We start from the raw sequence: 17,022 nt of genomic DNA on the forward strand, positions 1-17,022 counted from the left end.
CCAGCATTCAAATCCCCTGATCCGGCACCCTCAAAGACGCCCCGATGCCAACGCAGCAGAAGGAAGCGTCGCGCTAGATAACATTGACGAACGGCGTTGGGCGCAAAAGAATGTCGGGCGGCTGACAAAGACAGACAAAGATGGAAAAAAAAAAAAAATGGAAGCCCGATAAGCAAAAAATGACGGCTGGCGTGCGCGTGCTGGAGGTCAAGGGCGGAGACCCCAGACGCCGCTTGGCAGATGGGAACAATCGCATGAAGATTATTTCTATATTTTCTTCTTTTGGACACTTTATCAATACTTAACGTGTATTTGTGTGTGTTTTTGGACCTTTAGAGGGACTTTTCCCAAATGGTTTTCCTTTCTTCTGTCTCACCTCTGGATAACAATGGTCTATTCTTTGCTCCAACACACCAAGGACCACGCCTATGTCGGACCACCGCAGCCTTGCTTGAACTTTAATGAGTCAAGGGGTACAAAAAAAACAAACAAAATCATAGTACACAGCCAAATAACATTAAAACCAACAAATAAAATACTCAATTTGGATGGAATCCACAGTTAATCTATCATTAGATTCACATTATTAAAAAACAGAAGCATTAATATGTAATAATAATGCCAATATGGCTCAACCTTACCTTGTTGAATCTATCATCAGATTTTCAAGAGTTTATCCTTTCATTTAATTCCTCTAAATGCCAATTTATGTACAGAGAGATGACTACAAATTACCATATTTTTCTACATTTCTCCTTTTTGCTGCCAGATAAATATTAATAAGGAATGTTCTTGCATTTTGTCCCATTTTTTATCCTTTTTCTCAGACTCGGGTAGATTTTTTTTTAAATAAATGGATTAAAAGAACTGGATTAAAAGCCCTGAAAATTCATTTTTTTATAGATCTAAAACAAAGTTTATTTTTAAATATTTTTTTAGATTTTACTAAATGATTTTTGAACTAAAAACACAGAAAAAAATGATTAAAAAATGACAATTATTGATTTAAAAGGGGGGAAATCAGAAAATGTAATATACATCTATACTCTTCATTTTAATTTCATCCTAAAACAGAAAGTCAGAACTCATCATTTACTTTCCCGGGCCATACAAAATGATGCAGCGGGCCACATTTGGCCCCTGGGCCACCACTTTGACACTCCTTTTTGAAGGGAACTACACAGCCACCTCTAGAGCCAGCCCCTGTTGAAAAATAGTGTCACAACGGCTCAGAAAAAAACAATGAAGCCCAAATTTGCTGACCTTTAAAATTCATCTGCTACACTTGGCATAAAAAAAAACAACTGCATGCAATCACTTTGTTTTTTTTTTATCTCTAAACTCTTTTCCCATCCTAAATCCTCAATGTCACCGAAACATCACAAAGTCCGTCGCTCGCCTTAATCTAAGCACGATATTTGTCCACTTTGAAGTAATCCCTTACAAACTGAGTGCTTTATTTCAAGGAATCAAACCCTAACACGGTCGTCCCAGTCCAAGATGGAGACGACAGACTGCCGGCGGTTTGCGCCTCCTCCACATTTTCTGAACTAACCGCCTTTTTTTTTTACGTTTTTGTGTGTGTTTTTCACATCTGAGTTAGAAGCCCATTGGTTTTTGTGGTTTATGCGAGCAAAATAGACCTGTACTTTGTCTTTCTGGGGGTGAGAAGACATCGCTCCAAAAAAAATGACATCAACTATAATCTAGTCCAATACATCAAAATGAATAATAGGTACGTCATTAGAATTGACGCATATTTTTTTTCATTTTTTGGAATTGATGGATTCACCAATCATTGGAATTGATTGATATAGCTGTTTTTTGATGGACTTTTTTTGTCTTTTTGACATATATTTTTGTCATTTGAATGGGAAGCCCCAATTAGGATTTAAATAAGTTAAAATTGCTCTAAGTGTGCAATGCAAACTTTTTGGGTGGAATTTTCCTGATAATAAAATGAAGCAAATAATATCATATCAATAATGTCTTCCGCCTACTGCCCATAGTTGGCTGGGATAGGCTCCAGCACCCCCAACAACCCTTGTGGAGGTAAGTAGTATAGATAATATCTAATAGGACTAAATTACATTATACTATATTCGATATTAAGAATTTGAAAAGTGGTTCAACAGCGACGCACTGTGGTCATTTGGTATAAGTACAAAGTAAGCATAAAGTAGGGGTGATTTATAGTGAAATAATGCGGTTAAAAATCAGTATTAGATTTAAAAATCAGGCTTTACTATGAATATTTAGTTGATTTTTTTTAGTTCCATTCAAATATAACGTTCCTAAAAACATAAAATTTGGTCTTTTTTGTGTATCAACTATTCAAAAAAAAATATTATAATAATATTTTTCCTATTAAATTTTACATTATTAAAATGAGCACAACTGTCTGGTATAGGAATATATTAATAGAAATATAATTACTAAGGACAATATTATTTTTTTATTTTTTGTAACATTTAATTTTACAATAATTTACTTTACTTAGTGTGGGGGTTGTTAGTAATTTATTACTATGTATGTAATAGTGAATGACTTTTGAGGGTTTTATCTTGTATGGCAATTTTTAATGATATTTTTGTAAGAAACGCATTTTGCTAAAATGTCAATAAAATCCTACTCCTATCAATAAATGTAAAATTAATTAATGTATTGGCCCCAAATTTCTTCTACGCTAACCAATGACAAATATCCAGTCAGTCGTACATGTGCTTTCCCATTTTCTTGTGAAAATGAAGCGCCGACTTGTTTTGATTAACGCGCGTTTTGCCAATGTGTTCACGCTTCTTTTGGCGGCCAACGCAAGTGGCGTCATCACGGCCGCCGAGATGAAAACCATTAACACATAGAGATAAAGCATCCATTTACACCTCCGCGCGTCAGCCTCTACCGTTTTTTGGCTAATATCAATGAGAAAAAACAATTATTCTTACATAAACGCATAAAAAAATGTTAAAATTCCTCCTAAAGTTGAAAATTATATTTAAAATAAATCATAAAAGCCACAAAGAACTAAAAAATAACAAGAAAATAAATCGAAAAATAGTTTATTAGCCAATTAGTGCCAATTATTTGAAACATTCGCAGCCAATCACAAACACCCCTAACAATCCCTTTAAGAGTGACGATGTAGAAAATGCATAGCGATTGGTACATGAACGTAAAGGACAATTTGACTATCAAATAAATGTATGAAATGTTCCGAGTGCAGCTCTTTGGCTGCCACTGACGGCGACCAATCGGTTTGAATTGGACGGGGATCGCCGTCAATGGCGGCCGATGGCTAAGGAGTAAAAACCTGTTAGGCGTCGGTGTTGTAAACAGAGAAGTCGGAGGCCAGGGTCACGTGTAGTTCCCACGGAAACTGATTGACGGGCCTGGGAATGGTCGCCGCCACTCGAGCTCGCCCGGCGTCGATCATCAACAAGACGTCTTCGTCGTCCAGAACGCGGATGAGATCGCCTTGGTGGTCGCGGTAGTTGAGCGCGATGTCGTCCACGCTGAAAATGTCCCTGACAAGATAGACAGACATGTTTGAATGTGATGGTTGCCATGGAGACCAAAAATAAGCAAGTGGATTAATGATGCTCGTTGCCAGATCTTTTTATTTTTAGTCTGGAAATACATTTTTTATGAAGAAGATTTTTTCCATCTTTTGACTATAACCCACTATTTATGAACAATGAGACAGTTGATGAATCAAGTCTTATCATTTATTATTCAGTTACTTTTGACTTATTGACGTAAAAAGTACACGAGGCAGTTTTTTTTAAATGATATTAAAGTAGTATTAAATGAGTATGTGAAGCAATATTTTTGTTTTTAATGACAAAAAAAATCTAAATTTATTATTCAAATGATTTAAATATTGACGTCGTGAAAATAATCAGTGTTAATCATATTTTTTATTTTTTATTACATTAAAATATTTTAAAAAACAACTATTAAATTAGTTCTTACGGTAGTACTTTGGTGTTAACAATATTAATATTTAGAAATTATTATAATAGTTTATTTACTTAAATAAGCCTAACAAAAATGGTATAATAAGAATAATTACTACTTTGATGAAATATTTTTTATTACATAAAATAACTTATTATTATTATTGCCATTTATTACTGATAAATAGTGTTGAAAAATGATAGTTTTACATTAAACCTGTAAAAATAATATTTAAGAGCATTTTTCTGGAATGTTATAGTTTTTTTCCTTATTAAATGTTATTTTAATATGCAAATAATGCCATAAAAAATAAAAATTAACATTCTAATAGCCCCTTCACTTGAGTTCTTTTGTGTGACAAACAATATATTTGCCAATAACTCCAAATAATCCGATGCAAATCTCGGCAGGAAAGTAGAAATGATTACGAGCTAATCACGTTAGCGAGGCAGAATAGCTAACGAGCGCATACGCTGCTGTAATAAGCATATTGCGTGCGGGCGTGAGATGATGAGAGCACGCTTGGGGGGCCGAGGAAGCTCCCTCGGGGGCTCATTTGATGAACCCTGTGATTGGCGGGCCACCGTTTACCAGCTCAAGGTGAGCTCACTACTTTTTCTTCTATATTCTCTTCTATCTATTTTCCCATGTATTTATTTCTACCAATGCTTTTTGATGTATATTTGATAAATGTAAATTAAGTAATCATGGCAAAAAGAAAAGCTATTGGTAATATGGCCAGGCAAAAGTTTCTAAATTCCCACGGTCATTGAATGCATCACGGAATGGAATTACGTATAGCAAGGATGGAATGGTGACCTTTTGACACTCATTAAGTAAGGCCATTATTATTATTTTTTTGGTCAATTATCACAATTTTCTGATTTTTTATCAAAGATGAGATAAGTAGTGGACTTTTAGTCTTTTTTAAAAACAATCACCTCATACGAGACAGCAGTTCTTTGTGCGTTGGACGGATGTTCAGGTCCTCTTGAACGCAAACGTCTCTGAAAGCACATTCAAAAATACCAATAAATACCAATAACAGCTAATCATGTAGAGCACATGTTTCAAAGTGGCGGCCCGCGGGCCAAATTTGGCCTGCTGCATCATTTTGTGTGGCCCGGGAAAGTAAATGATGAGTGCTGACTTTCTGTTTTAGGATCAAATCAAAATAATAAATATAGATGTATATTACATTTCATGATTTTCCCCCTTTTAAATCAATAATTGTCATTTTTAAATCATTTTTTTCTGTTTTTTTTGTTCAAAAATCATTTAGTAAATTCTAAAAATATATATAAAAAGCTAAAACATTGTTTTATCAATAAAAAAATGGAATATTCAAGGCTTTTAATCCAGTTCTTTTAATCCATTTATAAAAAAATATATCTAAATATTATATCTAAAATGGAGATGATAATTGTGAATCAAAGGGCGTCTTATACAAGAAAAATGGTCAAATTGAACCATTTTAAGGCCATTTTAAAAGGGTACGACTTATACGCGGATGCGGCTTATATGCCAGAAAATACGTTATGTATAAAAATCCCAAATGTGTAAATGCAAGACCTGGTTTGGACTCCCGAGGGGGTTAGCATGTAGCATCGCAGGCAACTGCAGTTGGGGCCTTCTCCTTCGTCTTCCGATTCACTCTCCGGAAGGGGCTTGATGATTTTCACAAAGGATTCTGGGAAAATCCCCGTCTGATCGTTGACCGTGCCCTTTAAAAAAAAAAATGATGGCAAAAGCATAAGTGTGAGAACTTCACACCCGGAGACGTGTTAGCTGGCAGCCAATTTACACCAATGAGGACGTTAATGTCTTTGTTTTTGTGTGAATTGACTCGGAAATCACAACAAAGTAGTGTTAAATAATGAAATAAAAGCAAATTAAGCTATCATCAAGTGTTTTTGTCCCATCGGAATCAATGAAAAAGGAAGTAAAGTCTTCAAAAAAACTAATGTAATATACAAATTAAGTGTGTTTATTATTAAGTGAGGTATACTGACATCAAATTGCACCAAAAGAACTTTAAAATTCATTTTTCTGGTTCTTATCCTCATTTTTTTTTACCTCCAACCAGTCACCGTTGACTCGATGAAGTAGGAAGATCAAGTCTCCTGCTTTAAGGTTCAATTCTGCTTTGCTGCTGCCACAAAAGTCAGAAATGGCCTGAAAGTAGACAAGAAATCACTTTTGATAAAATCTAAAAATATATAAAAAATCTAAAAATAAACATCTATAAAAAAAACTGAATATTCAGTTCTTTTAATCTATTTATTTTTTAAAAATCTAAATATTTTGTCATTTTTTAATCAATTTTTTCTGTGTTTTTAGTTCAAAAATCCTTTTGCAAAATCTAAAAATATATTTAAAAAAATCTAAAATAAACAGTTTTAGATCAATAAAAAACTGAATATTCAAGGCTTTTAATCTAGTTCTTTTAGTCTATTTACTAAAAAAAAATCTAAATATTATATCTAAAATGGCCCCATGAAATCAAGTTGACATTAAAGCGGCCCGCGAACCAACCCGAGTCTGACACCCTTGCTCTAAACTCTATTTCTTTTAATTCCATAGTATAAACATCCTATAAATGGACATAATATATTTTTCTATCACATGACTCTCATATCCATAATTTTCCTTTAATTAACACCAAATAAAATATACTTCAAACTCACAATCCCTCAGAACAAAAGAACTCCAATATTTCAAGTCTAAATTCCATATCCTATACAACAGATTTTGCCATATAAAGTAAAGTTTCCCAAAAAGTGCTCCATCTGGACAACTTTTTAGCCACTGGACAAGAACACTAGCCACAACTGGCCAGATGAGGAGAAATGGCATCCAAAAAAAAAAAGAATGTGGAGCAGTAGGAGGGAGGTGAAGAAGAAGAGGAGGAGTAGGAGGAGTATGAGGAGGAGGATGATGAGGAGGAGGAGGAGGTTGGAATAGTGAAATTTAAACAGAGGTGCGCAGCAGCTGACACATCACTTGCTGCCTCTGCTGTCCGCTTGGCTCGCAGCGAGCGAGAAAGAAAGATCGGGATCAACTTCACGGGACCATGTGTGGTGAGAGGACATTATGGCATCCCATTTCTATGTCTGTGTGTTGTTGCTAATGTGTGTATTTGTATGTTGTTGTCAATAAGTGAGTTGATTATTCAAAGGGTGCATTGGAAATGGGAAATTATGTTCAACAGGTGAGAATTGGGTTGGTTGGGGTGGAGATGCCATAGAAAGATGATGATATAGGGCCTATTAAGTTGGGAAATTGGTGTTGGGGGAAGGGGATTGGTTGGTTGGGAAAGTTGTTTTTATATTCAGTTTAATGCATTATTGGGAGTTATATGGGGTATTCGATGTTTTTTGGGTCTTTCAGTTGTCATTGAATGTTGTTTTAGGAGAAGTGTGTGGTTTTAATCCACGTGGAGGGAGAATAGGGGAATCTGGATTAGAGATCTGTTGCCAGATTACTTACTGACACCGACACGCTTGCATGAGAAATAAGATTAAGATCTTGATTCTGTGAATGGAGAGTTTATGGATGGGGGTGAATTTAAGGTTTCTTTTAAAAAATTTGGATTTGGTTTGTTAAAAAGGGTAGATGTTTTAATAAGTTATTTTGTCATTTTTTTATTTAAAAATATTTTTGTAAAGTAATTTTAAATTTGGTTATTACGCCAAAAAGTGCACAATTTTAGCCTTGTTTTACTATAGCAAACAAACTTATTTTTATCTTTTTGTGTAATTTATTGGTGTATAGCCTTGTATTATAAAAAAAGTGCTTACTACTCCAAAAATTATTCTCCAAAAACTGCACATTTTTTAGCCATATTTTACTTTAGCAAACTTACCTTTTTTTAATTTTTTTTTGTATAATTTATTTGTGTAAAGCATTATATTTTCAAAAAAATGTGCATACTACTCCAAAAATGATTCTCCAAAAAAGTGCACAATTTTTTTGCCGTATTTTACAATAGAAAACATACTTAATTTTTTTTTTTTTTAGTGTCAACCCTAAATAATAACACAATTTAAATATATAACTATTTTTAAAAAACAGGTCATTATTTTAATGCACCATGCACAAAAAACTTTTAAAAAATTAAATATTTTTTATGGATTTAAAAAAATATATTTTGCATGAAAACACTAATACTGGATAATAAAAATGTCCTTCGTTTTTTTTTCCATTTGAACCAACACAAAAGAGTGATGTAACCATTACAAAAGATAGCAAATCTATGCTAGGATTTCTCTAATCCCCTCACATCTCATTCACGGTTGTGTGAGAAAATAGCCGAGCCGAGGACTATTAATATGACGCTCCAACGTAACTAGGAACTTAGTGTCGTTGTGTGACGCTGGGGGACGAGCGCAAATGACGCCTGGGTCGATGCCGACGCAGGAGTAATCAACCTGCGCAATTAGACGTGCGCCCATCCACCTTAACAAGCTTATAAAAATCCTTGGTGACATTATTAGTAGTAACAAGAAGAAGAAGAAAGCCATGAGAAGAATACTTTAGGAAAAAAAACCATCCAGTTGCTCTGCACTGGAGGCAGATTGGACTTGCTGGATTGCCAAGCCCAACTACCTGCAGGCCAATACGCAACATCCAGCCAGCCATGTTTCCATGGTTACAGCTGAGAATCCTTGCCGTCGTTTCTGGCACGGTGAAAGGGAGGCGAGGGATGAGCAGGCGGAAAGTTTCCAGAGAATACTATAAGAAATAACATGGCTATGAATAAGATGCTGTCCGTGACTTTTTGGGTCATTTTATGAAGTTCTTGGCCTATCTGTGGTCCCTCAAATTCAAGAATGCCTTGTTTATAAGGTCTGTTAGGGGGTTTGAGGTTTTATTTTGACACCTGAAGATCTGTATGGACACAAAACTAGCTGGATTGAAGTGTTTGTCTGTCCAAGATCAATGAATCACTTGATGAGTAGCTGTCACATACTCGTATGTTATGCATCTTTAGTAGTTGTCGTTGATAAAGTTGGTGAGCCTAAAAATACTTATTAAAAGAGCAGATACTGTATTTTCACGACTATAAGGTGCACCGCATTATAAGGCGCACCCTCAATGAATGACATTTTTCCATATATAAGGCGCACTGGATTATAAGGCGCACCGTCTATTTTGGAGGAAATTTAAGACTTTTAAGTGCGCCTTATAGTTGTGAAAATACGGTAATTCAAGTATCGAACATCCCACGACGCCAGTATTCAAATGGGACATTGTTCAGTTTTATGAAAGATTAAACGGCTCATAATGTTCCCTCTAATTTTTCATTTGTCTAGGCAAAAAGACAACCTCCATAAGCAGGTGCATGTCAATGTTCCATCTAATTTTTCATGTAAAACATGCTTTAAAACACATAAAACACAAGAGTGGAAATAACTACTGCCACTGGCTGCCGCGTAAACGGCGCCATCATGGGGAAAAAGTTAAAAACACAAAGTTTGGATTTTATTTACTGCGCGCCATATGATTGCTGCTGCGCAGAGAAGACGAGAATAGTGCGCAATTGCGTCATGCAGATTTGTTTTTTGGCAGAGGGACCAAATGTAGTATTGTTAAATTGATACACAAATGGTCATCTTAGCAGCAAATATTTTCTAGAATCCAGAAAACACGACGTGGTAAGAGCGCTGAGAAGCACTCGGTCCTCTGAGCGAGAGCATGTTAAAATAAAATGTTGAGTAGGTTGGCAGAGCTGTGGGTAGATTACACCCCGTGCCATGGATATGTATGTGGGAGACAGAGATCGAGGGAGAAGCAAGTAATAATATATAATATAATATATAAGAGTGCGGCAATAGTGTGTATTGCTGAGGTTTTTTTTTGTATTAAAAAAAAACTCATTTCGGTGTGGGAGCAGTTTCAGCTAAGTTAAGTGTTCTGCAAAGGGCAGGAGGTGCGAATCGAACAAGAGCTGCAACAACACGTGAAATCACTTTGTGCCATGTGTGCCACACATTTCCACACTCGGAAAACTCGGGTAGACCAAGAATAGATATTGAGCAGCATCGGCAACTCATTTCTTAAGACTGAGATGATGTCATTTTAGCCCATTTATAGGCTAACTACGGCCCGCGGGCCACATATGGCCCGTCAGGTTTTTTAATCCGGGCGCCGACATTGTCCAAATAATGTTTTATTTTATTTTTTTCCTCCCAAGATGGCGCCGTCAGGCGGAAGCCAGTGGCAGTAGCTCTGTCCATTGTTTTTTTTGTGTTTTACAGCCCCTCTATCTTTTTTTAAATGACATTTTAATATTTCTTAATACATTTTTACTTGACTTAGTACTTTATACTTTTTACCTTAATGATGAGTGATGAGTATGTTAATACTTTACTCCTTTTTTTCTGTTTATGTTTCATATGTACTGTTAACGGATGCACTTTTTTATATGTTATCATATCTTGTGTTGACCCCGCCCATCTGTCACATTTTTAAAGTCAATGTAGCCCCCGGGCTGAAAAGTTTGCCCACATATTTTAGCCCTAAATCGAATATAATAAACAAAAATACATTTTCAAAGGTTTAAAAAGGACTATCGGGCCTAAATTATCGGATTGGTTCCCCATTTAGATGTACAATAAACTGGTTCAATCCAACCATAACAAACCAATTATTTAACAAACTCATATTAGCATGTATTGATTTCTACTGCAAGCGCGTTTGTGCTCCAACACCCCCGCATGGTCAACCCTGGCGAACGTTGGCTATAACAAAGTTTTGCGCAAGGGAGTTAGCAGCGTGGTCGTTATAGCAATAATAATAAATAAATACAATTTAAAAATAAAACAGAGACTTACCTCGGCTCTTGGAGAAGAGAAAAGGTCATTTGTGGTTTTGACCGTCTTCCTAGAAGATACAAAAAAATATATTAGCAGTTTGAAAAAGAGGAACAATTTGGTGTGATAAAGAAGAAAATGCCAAAAAAAGGGGTTGGGAAAAAAGCACCTGTGTGATAAAAGGGGAAGTCATGAGTGAAATTTTGCATCATTTCCTCTTGAGAGAGTTCCCCTTGACATGTTTTCTTGGTGAAATGTGTCATGCGCTAATGATTATTGCAAATAAGGAAAAGAATGACTCTTGGGCTTCTTAATAAATGGCTAAAATTGTTATTATTTTATCAGATGTTATTTATTCATAGTATTAAGTATTCTTCAATGAGATTTTTTTGTAGACACTACTGTATTTTTTTGCCTTTACGCCGTATTTGTCGTAAAATGACTAAATCGAGGGTAGAGCTTATATGCGCACAAATTAGACTTAGGTGACAAAGGCGAAACGCCATAATGCAAAACAATGCAGTTATTTCAAAAGAGAAAAAATAAACTGATAAAACGCTAAACTAAATAGATTTTTCACTGCTCAAGTGACTTATTTTTTTGATTTTTTTTTCCCTATAAAACCCTTTAGAAATGTCCAATCCAGCAATTGATTTATAACAGATTCTCAGAAATACCATGTATGATGATTTTTTTTAAAGATTTTGCCTTCAAAGTAGCAAATTTGTACTCCCTTATTATATCCATGAATATGGAGGTGAAAAATCTGAATCAGGGTGCGGCTTATACGAGAGAAATTGTAAAAATCAACGATTTAAAGGCAATTTTTAGGGTGCGGCTTATACGCAGGTGCGACTTATATGTGAGAAAATCCGTTTTATTGTCTGCCAACTGAATTTTTTTTGGTGTGGCCTTATTAGTTTAGACATTAGTTAGTTATCGTGCATTAATGTGTGTAAAATTGAGGTGGGGGGGCACTATGTTTGGGGGATACTTTGGGGGTGACGATCTTACACTTTTCGGGTTGGTGGTCGTAGACGCCTTAGCGCTCGAGGCAGTTGTTGACTGTCCTGCTCGGTTTGGTAGAAAAACATCCTGAGATCGTCGTCCAGCAGGAGCCATGTTGGCAGACTCAAAAGCCTCTGTACGAAAAAGATGGAATCTTACAGATAGTATGGGAAGGGAACCTTGAGTTTAACGAAGCTGGAGAGAGAAAAAACACGTAGGTTGCGGCCAAACAAGCGAGGCGAGCGAGTGGGAGAAGACAACTTGCTAGCTTGTGTTTTTTGTTTAGTTTTTTTGGCTGCACGCAAAGTGTCAAAAGTCCCACAACTGCTGTCAGTCAGGCATGGTGTGGGCACGGGGCAAAAGCCAAAGAAGACGCCTACGTTGAGCAAACCGACGCTCGGATAAACGTCAGCGGGGTCCACCTACGGGAGGGAGCGCTCGCCCCACCTGAAGGCGCATTGAGAGTTTTGCTAGCGCTCCGACGACGACGGCGTTACCTTCATATACGTGTTCAGCTCGGGAATTGCCGATGAACACTTTACCTGAGGACACATGGATAGAAATGTTTTAGAATGCTCAACTGCAAATGTGGGCGATATTAAAAGACTAAAAGTGGAGGCCAGTTGATTAAAGATGAGTTGTCAGTCAACTTGATGACTCCCCGGGCAATTTAATGGCGTTATTAAATTTCACTTGATCAAAACCCCCCCTTGACGCTTGCCGTCCCGCCCTCTGACGTCTTTCCCTCGGTTTCCCTTTTCCAATCTTGATGAGCTCTGCAATTAAAGCCATCAGCTCTCCTCGGTGGCTGACGCTAAAGTTTGCGTAAAAAGCTGAACCTCCCCCCCTCCTGCTATTCAGTGATTGAAACTGATTGAAATCATCATCTATTCCGTTTTCTTCAAAAATAAAATGGTGATAGGCCGGCTTACATTCAAAGAAAAAAAAGAAAAGCAATCAAATGCTGAGTGCAAAATCATTCATCCAAAAGTGGGATAAAATGACAGATGAGTTCTGTTCATTTCAAATCTTCACTGTTGAAAAAGACAGTACATTTATAAATTCATATATCAAATCCACATTGTGTCAATTCCAGATTGTGTCAATTTTCATAATTGTGTCAAAACCAGATTGTGCCAAATCCAGATTGTGTCAATTCCAGATTGTGTCAATTCCAGATTGTGTCAAATCCAGATGGTGTCAAATCCAGATTGTGTCAAATCCATATTGTGTCAAATCCCTATTGTGTCAATTCCAGATTGTGTCAATTCCAGATTGTGTCAATTCCAGATTGTGTCAATTCCTTATTTGTGTCAATTCTATAATTGTGTCAAATCCAGATTGTGTCAATTCCAGATTGTGTCAATTCCTTATTTGTGTCAAATCCAGATTGTGTCAATTCCAGATTGTGTCAATTCCTTATTTGTGTCAATTCCATATTTGTGTCAATTCTATAATTGTGTCAAATCCAGATTGGGACAATTCCAGATTGTGTCAATACCAGATTGTGTCAAATCCAGATTGTGTCAAATCCAGATTGTGTCAATTCCAGATTGTGTCAAATCCAGATTGTGTCACTCTGATCCAATAAACCACAAGACTACCTAAAACTCATGTTATGAGCAAAGCAAAAGTCAGTTATTGCAAAACACAGCAGTTATTGTCTTCCGTAACCACAACCACTGATGTAAGACAACATCTAAATCTCCCCCACGCCATTATTCTACCACTTGCCACCATTCTAAAAGGCCTTTTTCCCCCCATGGAGCCTCCACACTGGTTACAAAGCGTTTAAACGGCCTCCTGTGGCGCAATCAAACGTAGGCAGGTGGAGCAATCAAAAGATAAACGCTTTGAAAAGCTATTTTCGGTAAAAAAAAAAAAAAAAAAACCCTACCTGGCAGGGTAGGCAGAGCACAGGTGTTGGGACCTGGTCTATCTGGATCCTCTGGAGAGTATCTAGACTCCAAGATCTGGTGCAGGTTGAAAAACTCTCGATAGCGCCTGTAGATGAGATATTTGCTCCCACCTTTGGTTTTCACCTCAATGACAAATCTCTGGCACAATGAATGAAGGACAAACATTTTTTTCTTTCAGCTTGGAAACGCTCACCTTGTAATTACTTTTTTTTTTTTTTTACAAAAGATGTCAACTTACAAAATAGTCGATGAAACCTTTTTTTTCTTCGATATCCGCAATGGTGGCAGAGATGGGGATGTTATCGGGAAGTTGGTCAAAATCACTAGAAGGAAAAATGCAATATTAGCAAAGACAGGGTTTATTTGTAGTATTTTATAAACCTGGTGGGTCTAAAAAGGTCAAATAAGTTAATAATAATACAAAAAGATGCAATAATAACTAATCCATTAGAGCATATGTGTCAAAGTGGTGGCCCGGGGGCCAAATCTGGTCCACCGTATCATTTTGTGTGGCCCGGGAAAGTAAATGATGAGTGCTGACTTTCTGTTTTAGGATCAAATTAAAATGAAGAGTATAGATGTATATTACATTTCCCGATTTCCCCCTTTTCAATCAATAATTGTAAGTTTTTAATCCATTTTTCTGTGTTTTTAGGTCAAAAATCTTTTTGTAAAATCGAAAAATATAATTTAAAAAAAAGCTAAAATCAAAATTTTACCTTTTGCCGCGTAGCTGCTGTGGGAGCGACATGGCCAAAAGTCTCCGACGAGTTAAGAAGCACACAGAATGATTTCAAAAGTCTGCGAAGGGTAAAAAGAAGCATCAGGAAGTGAGAGTTCCCTTTTGAAATCTCCAATGTACAACAAGTAGGGAGGGAACCGAGAGCAGCTGGCAAATGGCAACCAACAAGTCATTCAAAACATATATAAATGTGATTTTTAATATGCCAGTTATAAACTAAAACTACACCCTTTAATACTGAAAATTATTAATAAAGTGATTGGACGCCTATCACGGTCAATGAGAGCCACATTTTACTAATTGTTAATAATTCAATTCCTCCAAATTATGACAACCAGAATTTGGGTATAACCTAACATAACTAGCATGCAAATGGAGAATGTGAATTAAAATGGTATATTTTTACTCATCCTTTTTTAAAAAGTATACTTTCATAAGAAGAAGCCTATTAAGTAAAAGGTTATAACCAAAATAGTGAGTAAAAATTTTAAATTGACATAAAAAAATACATTTTTTATTGAAAAACAATTTTTTAAATTTTTTTTGTTAAATTTTTTTTACATTTATCGTTAAAAATATATATATATTTTTAATTGTATTTATCATTGTCGCACATCAATCCTTCCCAATTCATAAAATACCCTAAAACAATAACAGGATTCTAAAGGGACTGTTACGGACCAACTTGATTATCTGCGACTGAAACCGCTTTTTCGCTATTTTTCGTGATTTAGTTGCTTCTTACCAAATGAAACGACTTGCTGAGTCATTACATAATAAGAATTTGGCTACATAACAGGCCAAGCAAGTAACTACTGGGTGGATTCCTTTGAAAAAGGCACCCACGGCCGCCCTCACATGCAAAAAAGCCTTAGCGTGGTTGGCTAAATATACCGACGTTGGCACACGGTGGGGGCCTGACGTCTCCCACTCAAGCTGACTCAAAGTCAATGCGTGTTTTTTTTTTCTTCTTTCTCTTGACTGAATAGGGTCAAAACTCAGAAAAGTTGAATGGATGGCGTTTAGTCACGAATTCGCCGAGCAACAAACAGTGATCAGAACATAAGCTTGAGTTAACCTTGTTCCTTGTCGCCATGGCGATGGAGGCTTTTATGGCAACTGATGTGTTTTCTCAGGGTGTTTTTTTTTTGTGTTCTGTTTTTTTCTTTTTCTTCTAGCTGACAGGATGGTGATGACGGACCTGTTGAAAGCAGAGGAGATCAAGAAAGCTCTTGATGCCTTTGCAGGTTGGATTGGATTTGGTTTTTGGGAAGGGGTAGGCGGGGTTACACTTACTGGTTTTTGTTTTGCCGAACAGCAGAGACATTTGACCCCAAAAAGTTCTTCGACTTGGTGGGAATGACGGCCATGTCGGCTGAGAGCGTCAAACAGGTCTTCCGGGTTTTGGATGTGGATGGAAGTGGTTTCATAGAAGAAGAGGAACTCAAGTAAGTTAAAAATCCACATTAATTTGACATTTTTACATAAAAAAAATATTTTTACATTAAAAAATCAATTTTTACACAAAAAAAATAATTTTTACACACAAAATCATTTTCTACATAAAACAATCATTTTCTACATTAAAAAAACATTTTCTACATTAAAAAAACATTTTTCACATTTAAAAAAAATTACACAAAAAATTCATTTTTTACACAAAAAAATCATTTTTTACACAAAAAATCATTTTCTACAATAAACAATCATTTTCTACATTAAAAAACATTTTCTACATTAAAAAAACATTTTCTACATTAAAAAAACATTTTCTACATTAAAAAAACATTTTCTACATTAAAAAAAACATTTTTTACATAAAAAAAAAATACACAAAAAATCATTATTTAGACAAAAAAAATCTTTTTCTACATAAAATATCATTTTTTACATTTAAAAAAAAATGTTACACAAAAAAATCATTTTTTACACACAAAAAAATCATTCTTTACATAAAATCTTTTTTTACATTAAAAAATCATTTTTTTCAGGTTTGTCCTGAAGGGCTTCTCCCAGGACGGCAGAGACTTGACAGACGACGAAACAAGAGTTTTCCTCAAAGCCGCCGACAAAGATGGCGACGGCAAGATCGGCATTGACGGTGAGCTGGGTTTCACCAATTTTTTTTTTTTTTTAAATCCCAAAAATCCTCTCATTCCAATTTCCTTCCTCACCAGAGTTTGAAGCCATGGTGCATGAGTAGGAGGCATCGGCAAGTCCTTCTCCATCTCCCCACATTCATATTTCGTACCTGCCGCCATTCCGACACCACTCACCGCCCACGGGAGTCGAACCGGTCGACAGGCGGCGGCACCCTGCGGGATCTGTCACCAGATTTGGGTTTAATGTTTTTTTTGGTTGTTTTTTTTGGTCCTTAAAAAGTTCATAAAGAAACAAACCTTGGTGCTAGTGCTGTTGAATTCAAAGAGTACCCCCTTTAATGTCTTTTAATTTTACGGTTTGTTCACATGCCGGTAAGAATCCTCTTTACCACGCATTCCACCTAAAAAAAATGACAATGATGAAGTGAGATAATAAAAGAAGATTGAGTATTGGGTGTTTATTATATTTGTGTAACATT

At 36.0% G+C, this 17,022-nt stretch overlaps 2 protein-coding genes across 2 annotated transcripts; one reads left to right on the forward strand and one right to left on the reverse strand.

Annotated features, from left to right (window-relative positions):
- Nucleotides 1–3,043: 3,043 nt before the first annotated feature.
- ncf4 (neutrophil cytosolic factor 4) lies at nucleotides 3,044–14,538 on the reverse strand. The gene is made up of 10 exons (XM_077719740.1): nucleotides 14,419–14,538; nucleotides 13,938–14,022; nucleotides 13,631–13,837; nucleotides 12,278–12,322; nucleotides 11,787–11,914; nucleotides 10,794–10,842; nucleotides 6,034–6,132; nucleotides 5,530–5,681; nucleotides 4,899–4,964; nucleotides 3,044–3,524 (listed from the first exon to the last, which is right to left on the reverse strand). The coding sequence occupies exons 1-10, from the start codon at nucleotides 14,448–14,450 to the stop codon at nucleotides 3,314–3,316; spliced, it is 1,074 nt and encodes a 357-aa protein (XP_077575866.1). The 5' UTR covers nucleotides 14,451–14,538; the 3' UTR covers nucleotides 3,044–3,313.
- pvalb7 (parvalbumin 7) lies at nucleotides 6,899–16,993 on the forward strand. Its single transcript, XM_077719737.1, has 5 exons — nucleotides 6,899–7,037; nucleotides 15,620–15,688; nucleotides 15,760–15,889; nucleotides 16,433–16,542; nucleotides 16,619–16,993. The coding sequence occupies exons 1-5, from the start codon at nucleotides 7,031–7,033 to the stop codon at nucleotides 16,642–16,644; spliced, it is 342 nt and encodes a 113-aa protein (XP_077575863.1). The 5' UTR covers nucleotides 6,899–7,030; the 3' UTR covers nucleotides 16,645–16,993.
- Nucleotides 16,994–17,022: the final 29 nt, after the last annotated feature.

The sequence above is a fragment of the Stigmatopora nigra genome, chromosome 6 (genome assembly GCF_051989575.1).
Source record: "Stigmatopora nigra isolate UIUO_SnigA chromosome 6, RoL_Snig_1.1, whole genome shotgun sequence".
In the NCBI taxonomy this organism is placed as follows: Eukaryota; Metazoa; Chordata; class Actinopteri; order Syngnathiformes; family Syngnathidae; genus Stigmatopora; species Stigmatopora nigra.

Bases quoted from the DNA above. Each gene is read 5' to 3' on its own strand.
- ncf4 (XM_077719740.1), bottom strand. From the start codon at position 14,450: ATGTCGCTCCCACAGCAGCTACGCGGCAAAAG. The intron at 11,915-12,277 runs GTAACGCCGTCG...TTTTTCGTACAG, and splicing joins AGCTGAACACGTATATGAAG to AGGCTTTTGAGTCTGCCAAC. The intron at 5,682-6,033 runs GTAAAAAAAAAT...TTTTTTTTAAAG, and splicing joins TCAACGGTGACTGGTTGGAG to GGCACGGTCAACGATCAGAC.
- pvalb7 (XM_077719737.1), top strand. The intron at 15,890-16,432 runs GTAAGTTAAAAA...CATTTTTTTCAG, and splicing joins ATAGAAGAAGAGGAACTCAA to GTTTGTCCTGAAGGGCTTCT. The intron at 16,543-16,618 runs GTGAGCTGGGTT...CTTCCTCACCAG, and splicing joins CGGCAAGATCGGCATTGACG to AGTTTGAAGCCATGGTGCAT.